Source organism: Bombus pyrosoma, linkage group LG10 (genome assembly GCF_014825855.1).
Source record: "Bombus pyrosoma isolate SC7728 linkage group LG10, ASM1482585v1, whole genome shotgun sequence".
Taxonomy (NCBI): domain Eukaryota; kingdom Metazoa; phylum Arthropoda; class Insecta; order Hymenoptera; family Apidae; genus Bombus; species Bombus pyrosoma.
The window spans coordinates 13,434,429-13,443,047 of NC_057779.1; the positions used below are offsets into that span (position 1 = coordinate 13,434,429).

At 34.6% G+C, this 8,619-nt stretch overlaps 2 protein-coding genes across 16 annotated transcripts in view; one reads left to right on the top strand and one right to left on the bottom strand.

The window, feature by feature from the left end:
* LOC122572066 (serine/threonine-protein kinase mig-15) overlaps nt 1-8,619 on the top strand; it is an 87,227-nt gene that overhangs the window by 9,221 nt on the left and 69,387 nt on the right. The gene's annotated exons all lie outside the window — the stretch shown is intronic.
* LOC122572069 (jerky protein homolog-like) lies at nt 2,158-4,941 on the bottom strand. The gene has a single exon (XM_043736627.1). It carries the CDS (start codon nt 4,027-4,029, stop codon nt 3,190-3,192), a length of 840 nt encoding a protein of 279 aa, XP_043592562.1. The 5' UTR covers nt 4,030-4,941; the 3' UTR covers nt 2,158-3,189.

Genomic DNA, 8,619 nt, shown 5'->3' on the forward strand with positions numbered 1-8,619 from the left:
CGCGATTAATACTTTTACAAATTTCAAAATGTAAATAGAATTGTTACCTTCTTGGCCTTTATTAAACATAATTGTAAATATTTTTAACTGATACCGCTAACTTCCATTCGCCGAATAATTTCGGCTCGGTACACTGAAGAAGAAAGTTGTGTTTAGGAACATATGTATATGGGAGATCTAGGGTGATATAGTATGATGTGGGCAGAATATAGATAGATGCAGGCGTTGAGGTCAGAGGAAGGTTACATAATATATTCTTAAAAATAAGATTATATTTTTCGATGCACTGATCGATGTAGTACATTATACCTTATAAAGGAATATTAGCTTGTTATGTCAGAAAACTGTTACTTTCTTTTAAGGAGATGTAAATATTTTAGTGACGTATGTTAACGAGTGCCTGTATCAATATTTACGTTTAATGATTTAGTTTGACGCTACTGCTCATTTAATAGCCCATGTTCAATAATCTGTAGATTTCCGGAAGTACTAGTAATAATAATTATTATTAGTTCCTTTCGACTTTTACTTTCTTTAACATATTTCAAAGTCATTTAGATCGGCGAGGTCGCCATTCCCAATAATTAAAATCCCAATAATTGCATTTAGTTACTTAATTACAATTACAGTTTCCCTTTCGCCTAATGAGACAAATTATTAAGAATACGAGATAGAAGAGGGGGAAAAGAAGCTAGTTTGTGTATTGTATTTCTTTCTATATCGTATGATTTTATAAATATAAAATTTATTCCAAATCAAGTTTTGCACAGATTATTTACGTATCCAGTGACTTTGGTAGGTACTCGCACTGATAAATATCGGCTGATGTACAGAATGGGGAACATAAATCGGAACATCTAAATATCTTCGNTTTTTAATGGTTGTATGAAAAAGCTATACAGGACAAAGTTATGCTATATGGAGAAGCACACGCAATGGTAGATAATGTTTTTTTCTGAGAGCCATTTTTTGAATAAGATTTGAAGGTCATCATTATTTTCTTGTGGGACCATATATTTGTTTAATACATTAATTGATCCATCTCGATATTCCCTATAAAGGTTTAATTTAACAGTTACTTTAACTCTAATTTTTCAAATTAAAGGTATAAAAGGTAGGGATGACGTAAATACAAGGAGAAAATTTCGCGTCTGTTCTTGTCTTGCCTATATAGCAGAACCTTGATTATGGGAACTAATAATAATAAATATCCGGATAGTAGGAAAACAGCTTTTCGTATACCCAGTGAGATATATTTTAAACCAAATGGTACAAACAAACAATTAGACGCTACATAAAATCTTAGGCGTCTCATACCTTACTTGTCACTAAAATACATTATATTTCTTAATATATTTTTTAATGTATGTGGCTTAACCCTTTTCACTCGAGAGGTGAGTCTCACTCACCATGTTGTGTGATGCCGCAACTCGAGAGGTGAGTCTCGTTCACCACTTTGTTTGCTGTGGTAACTCGATTCGCTGCAGTAACTGTTTACGTTTAGTTTCTTCGACGCGGGTTCCTATGCTCTTTCTGTATAATCTGATGAAGTGTAAAATGACACCTCTTCACATGGAGATAAGACTTTCTTATCTAGAAACCTAACGTAGTAATAGATTATATCAAATATATGGGCGGAGTCGATTATGTAGATCAGTATGCCTCAACGTACTGTTTCTTAAGAAAATCGTTAGAATGGTGGAGTAAACTGTTTTTTTGGGGTTTAAAAATTTGTTCAATAAATTCATATATTTTATATAAAGCCACTAAACAGCAGAGAAGCGAACAGCCGCTTAATCACTTGCGATATTTGAAAACATTAGTCCATCAATTGACTGGAGATTTTCGCTAGCCACGCGATCGAGCCTCGACTTCAACCTCAGATTCCGAACATATCCGCTTGAATGAAAAGCTACATAATATTCTAACAGGAGTTACGAAGGACTGCGAAGTCTGTTTTCTGATGTTGAGGTCATTAGATGTATAAAGAGAGAAACGCGTGGATAAATTGTAAGGTAGAAAATATATTTTAATACAGAGGTGTAAGTACAAGTAGGAATATAATTTGAGCTGGTCCAGATCCGCACTCTAGCAGTGTTACCCTATAACTGTATACCCGGAAGCCAACGTCGCCTGTCTACTGTTTATGGTCTGCCTTCGTCCCAGTCTTTTGTCTATACGCTGTCGATGGCTTCAGTGCTTAAAAAAACTAAAAAGAACAGATGTAGAGTTTTCTTAGAAGTGGTGACCACTTCAACATCAGAGAAATAAAACCGGAAAAAGGCATCAAACGACATATTATTGTAATACTTGCTCCGACAAGCCGGGTATGCATCTTGGGAATTGTTATATGAAATATCATACACAGAAAAATTACAGGGACTAATATTTAAGAAATTATGTTTATAAAGGTGTAAAGATATATAAAATGTTAAAATATAAAAATTTTATACATTAATTTGTGTGTGCAATGATCTCAAGTTACTGGTAAGAAATGCGTCAAAAAGGCTGCGAAACGTCTCGAGTCGCTGGTGCACCGCGCGACAAAGGTCCCGAGTGCAAAGGGTTTTAATATAAGTAGTTTCTCCGAGTTACTTTCATTTTGTACTTTAAACCATCTAGGCCTTTTATGAAGAGCTATCATCAAGCATATTTTCAAAGTTCTCATCACTAAGTTTGTTCGCTTCTGTATTCATAGCTACATTTATAAAATCTGTAAGAGTATTTTTGATATCGACTTGTATGTCGGTATTATTTTTCTTATCAGTTTCAAACCAGTTCATCACAGCGACACTGTCGCACCCTCCGCATCCTGGTAATGTATTTAGTTTTTCAAGTGCTTCTTTTATGTCTTTTTTTATTATTTCGAACTCTTCCGAACTCTGTTCGCTTTCATCCTTCTCTTTTCTTGACTTTTCTTGACTTTTGACCAAGCATTATTTACCATATGATAACAATCGTCTATTTTTAATTGGGAATAGTTGTGTATAAGTTCTTGCTCTGAAACGCTGGTAGATGTTGGCATTAATGATTCCAGTAATTCGTTTCGGTACATTCGCTTGAAACATGCGATTATTCCACGATCCATTGGTTGTATGAGCGGTGCAGCGTCATATGAAAAATGCATGATTTTAACAAATTCATCTTTTGTACTTATTATCCTGCTTTCGTGATCCAAGCCAGCGTTATTTAGTAACAACAGAGTCTTCTCTGTCCGTTTTTCTGTTGTCTTTCTGTAACTGATTTTAAGAAACATTGATTAAACCACTCATTGAATATGTTACTGTCCATGTAAGGCTTGGCGTTAGTTTTGTGCATAATTGACAGAACTCTTGCGGATGAACACTTGATAGATGGAGGATCCTTAATCATGCAGACTGTTAGTACCGGCAGCTTGTGACATCCGGTAGCATTTGCACAGAGAAATATAGTAATTTGGCCTTTGCCCTTCTTCCTTCCCAATGACTTCAATTTCTGAGAGAGCAATGTTGTTTCTGGTACTGCTTTCCACAGGAGTCCTGTGGTTTCGACATTGTAAACGTTCTCCAATCTGTACCCCTCCTTTTGTATATGTTCATGAAACTCAGCTTTGAATATATCCGCCTCGGCTTGATTTGGGGTTTCTAAATCTTTACCGATATCCGCTTTACGCAAACTGTGACGTTGTCTAAATTTTGATACCCAACGAGGACTGGCTTTAAAAGTAGTATCTTTTAATTGTTTATTAAGTTCCTGAGCTTTTTCGCATATCATTGGTCCTGTTAATTTTATGTCTTTTACTGTACATCGTATGTACCACTGGCGAAGAAGTTTGTTTAAATCCTTATAAATGTATGGCGAATTTATAATTATTGCGGAACGGCTATCTGGCTCTGTACTGGCCTTGAAATATTTTGTTATCTCTTGTTTTCTTGCTTTTATACGTCTGATGTTGTAAAGTCTAGTACCGAACTTTTCTGCTACATTTTTGTTAGACTCACCTTTTTCTATCATCTGAAGGATTTCGTATTTTTCGGCAACTGTCAACATTTATCGTTTCCGTTTTGAAGCCATTATTATTTGGAACGTTTCGAATGTAAATACCGCACTGAAATGTTGTGACGAGATTTCATATCGACAGTTACTGGCGTCGACAATTTTGATGGGGGAAACAAATACTATATGGATTATATACGTATATAGCTATATAGGTATATATGTATATGAGATACACTATGGAGAATTATACAACCTTCTGATGATTGGACGTTCTGATAATGTATGTATGTGATGTATATTGGATACAATCGTATATCAAAATAACGAATAGTATTCCACCGAGAGTTCATAGAAGCAAGCAGCATGAAAATGAGAATTTACTATGAGAATAATAAGAACAATTTTATTTGCAAATAGTTTATAAATAAATTGTTTTTTGTAACTGAATTTAAATTTCTGTCCATCCTATAAGCGGTAATCTTTTTAAGAAGCTTAACAATTCATTGTTTCTGCGAATATTGCAACGCTCCTTTCATGGTTTTATTTTTCGAGTATTTTTACGTAATTTTGTAAATTGAAAAAATAATGATTGTAACTACAAAGATAAATGAGTCAAAAATGAATTGTAATCTTGGACTGCGGTGAATTATGGAACTACGTGTGTCATTGTGCTTTATTGTTAATATCGAGTAATTTGAATACAGTGTCTTTTTCCGTAAATAATTCAACGTTGATTATATTTATAAAATTTGAAGTCGTCGAAACAAAGAGTTTCATACTTTCCACATAATGATTACTACTAGTGTTAATTTGACTCATTTTAGACGTTTTGATCTATCTTTTTCTCGTAGCGAATAATTCCTACTTTGTAATTTACATATGTATAATTTAAACATACAAAGTCTTTATACAGGTACTAGCCAGCTTTTTTTCTCATAAATGATAAATATGTGAGAAAAATGAAAGGATACACAATTTTACCCTTTCTTATAACCAACGTAATAACGTACACCATCGATCAGGAGTACTAGTACTTGAACCCTAATGTCCTGGTCCTAAGACATCTGATGATATTTAACTGTTTGAATCCCGGGGGTCTTTGAAAAAACAGGGTCGACAAATCCCGAACAGTGCGATAGCGCTTATCTTAATAGATTGCGAAGAGAAACAAGCGACGCAATAGCGCTCGTCATATTTGTTATTTTTATGAAATGCATCTATATTATTGTATATGCGTACTATTAGTTTATAAATATTTCAAGTTTTTTTCAAGAAATTATTGAGAAGATAACAATAAAATTCAAAATACCGTCAGTCGTCCGTAGCGTTCAAATGTACTGGGACTTCTCGAGACAAAATCTAAACAGCATGATCGCGCTGTTTGGGACTCAAACGGTTAATAAAAATTGAATGTTCTTCACTGCTTTTAGTAAAATTTTTTTATTGTGAATTTTTTATTGTAAATGTGTTATTTCATTTGCGTCATATGTGTCTTGTAATGTAAAGTATTTATTAAAGTAAACATCATTTGGGTTTTTCAATAAATGTAACTCATTGGCGTTGTAATACAATTATAATCTGTGGTATATGTTATTTTTTTTAGTTTGCAGTCTTAAAAGTCACTTTCCTAGTTCGTAAGTTCAAATCCGTTTATTTGAAACTTAAACACGTTGTTTAGGAAATTGCTCACTGCTTTGTAATTATAAGATGGGAACTTATCTACTTGAAAATGTACGCATTTATTTATATCTTGAACAATAGACAGTAATAGTCCTATTGAACATGCTCCTTAAGCCTGATGAATAAGAAACTACTAGAATTTACTAGTAAGTAAATGTAAAATTATACGCAATATTTAATCCTTTCGCTTCGGCAGTCTAACCCGCCTAAGTGCTCTCCCTGTACTGAGGTGCGCGCCACAAATGCGCACAGTGGCGTGATTGCTGTATAAATGTTTTTCTAAGTCTTAAATAACAACTGTGCTGAATAAAACTATAATAAAACAATCTTTGCTCCAATATGATAAGTATAATTTACATCTTTAATCAACAGAAAATGTCCTGCCGGTAACGAAAAAATATATTATTGACTACAGATGGCACTGGTGTATGCCTGATATATGGGGTGCCGATCGTCGCGTGCTCGCCGCCTATAAGCGACACCCGTACCCACCGGTCATCTAACCGGCGCCGCCTATAAGCGGCACCCGAAGCGGAAGGGTTAAACACATTTCTTTTATTTCCAATCTTGTATAATCTTGAGATCTTGAAAGAAATTATGTATATTGTACATGATTAAAATTATATTAATGTATGAAATAATAAATTATAATACAAAAAAATATGTCACATTCTGTTTAAGAAATTAGAAATCATAATTTTTCGGAAAATATTGTAAACATGAAAAATTAAAATATATGCTATTATGTTGGTTGCAAAAGTGATAAATGTGAAATTTTTTTTTCGTATACTTAGTATTTAGGGTAAAAACATTGATCAGTAACTGTGTGAGCACCCTGCGTAAAACGCCTAACCACTAAGTACACTTTGAATTTAACTATTTTCAACCCTTGTTAACGAATGTTTACAAGATGAACTGAGAATATTTGCATTTCATGTTACTATAAATTATTAACATCGTTACAGGTTTAAAAGTATTTACATTCTATCCAAAATGTTCGTAGAATTATATCAGCAAACCGTCGTGTCAGCAATTCTAGCATCAAGTTTTCGCGTTTTTAAATCATCTTTTGGAATTGGATGTGCACTTCATAAAGCGATACTAAGCTCTTCGGCGATTATCCAGACAGTGATTCGCCAATTTGATAACACAAGTTTTCGAACACAAAGAATGTTCTCATCGGTAAAAGGTGCAATCCTCAAAGTAAAAGATCAATCCTCAGGAGCATCATTTTGCATTCGTTTTCTGTTCCTTCTTGAAACCTTTTCAGCCTATCGTAAATGACTGGTGGCTTCATAGTATTTTCTCCACATGCTTCTTTTAGCATATAAACTGCTTCAGTTCCTTTTCTTTTCTGTTTTAGGACTAATTTCGTTTTAATACGTTGTTTTTTGGAAAAAAGATCACTAGCCGCTTTCGAGACGTGTGGCGGCTGAAAGAAAAATAGGCATGCTAAAGATGTTTCCATAAGCGACGAACAACTTATTGTAGGCTCGCGAAATTTAATCTGCTTATAGATAAGACTATAAATTGTATTTCTTCCCCTATCACATCGCTGCAATGTTGTTGACATGACAGTAAAAAATCATTCTGCGAACTTTCTCAACAGGGAAGCTAGTATGTACTAACAGCTTGTCTTTTTCGACAGAAAGTAAGTAATACTAATGTTGCGATCATTAAATACAGATATCTTGAAAATAAAAATATATAATAACTTCGATGTTATTCTCTACTTTATTCAAACGCATATGTCGTCTGACGCTTTACAAGGCCACATCGTTAATACATCGTTAACAGGATATAAAGTATATGTATTTCCAACAACTTTGTATACAATATGGATAAGACGTTATGTAAAATATGGAGTGATTGACAGATGTGACCCGAGGAAGAGAATTCGACTGTTACAGAGTTTGCGACAGAGTTTGACCTGTAGTGACTGCTCTCTCGTATTGAGCGCAAGTCAAGGTGTTGACTGTACGAGTATCGTAAAAACAGTGAAGTGCGTTTTCGTAGCATTACGGAAGAAAGCTCGGGGTGTTCCTTTTGAACTAATTTTTTTTTTATTTAATAATTTACATTCACAATTTGTCCAATTTGGACATTTGGTGAATTTTTTTTAGCTGTTTGATTATCGTGTGGGTGACTACCCCCAGCGGTGTACCATCTTCGTGTTTGTTCGGTTATATCCTTTATGAGATCTGCTGGGTGTTTCCTTTTCAGTCTTCTTTCTATGCTCTTTTGAACTAATGACGCGGATTCATTGTTCACACTTTTCGTTAGGAAAATGAGGGTAACGATCCGCGATGCCCATTGGTTATAGCCAAAGTTAATAACTGAAGAAAGGAGGAAGAAGCCTCCTACCAACGTGGCTCGGGGGTGACCTTGTTCATGAGAAAAATCCGCTTTCCCGTTAGGGAAATTTGCTTTCTCCGTAATTAGTTCTATGTATTTAGTACGAACGCATAATAAACCTAAGGATTGTTCCAGGGACCATCCATAAACCGATAACACTTACGGGAACAACGATTCCTTCAAGGTTGATAGAAATTAGTGATGAATACCAAGACAAAAGGTAAACTAAAAGCCTAAGTTTATGGTGGGTCCTTAGGTTTATTGGGGTCTGAATAGCGGTGCAGACCCTTGGCGGCCAGGCAACTAGAAACGTCGCGCGGACCGTTTCACGCGACGTAACAGTCCTAATGTTTACGCACGGTAGTACGTACTCACCCTACGAACAATTTTTATAATTTCCAGTTGTGAAACCAGATTCGTGCAAGCAGTAAAAATTAGTTTCTTTATCAAGCAAGAAATTGACATTGACGGAGGAATTTTTTACTGAAAACTTTCAAGTCGTCGAATTTCATCGTCTGATTTTCAATCTGTTTAAAATTCATGGAATTTTAAATCAAATCTGTACTTCTATTCGAATGATTTTGGACATGTTAGTTTTTTGGCTAT

Bases quoted from the DNA above. Each gene is read 5' to 3' on its own strand.
- LOC122572069 (XM_043736627.1), bottom strand. From the start codon at position 4,029: ATGTTGACAGTTGCCGAAAAATACGAAATCCTTCAGATGATAGAAAAA.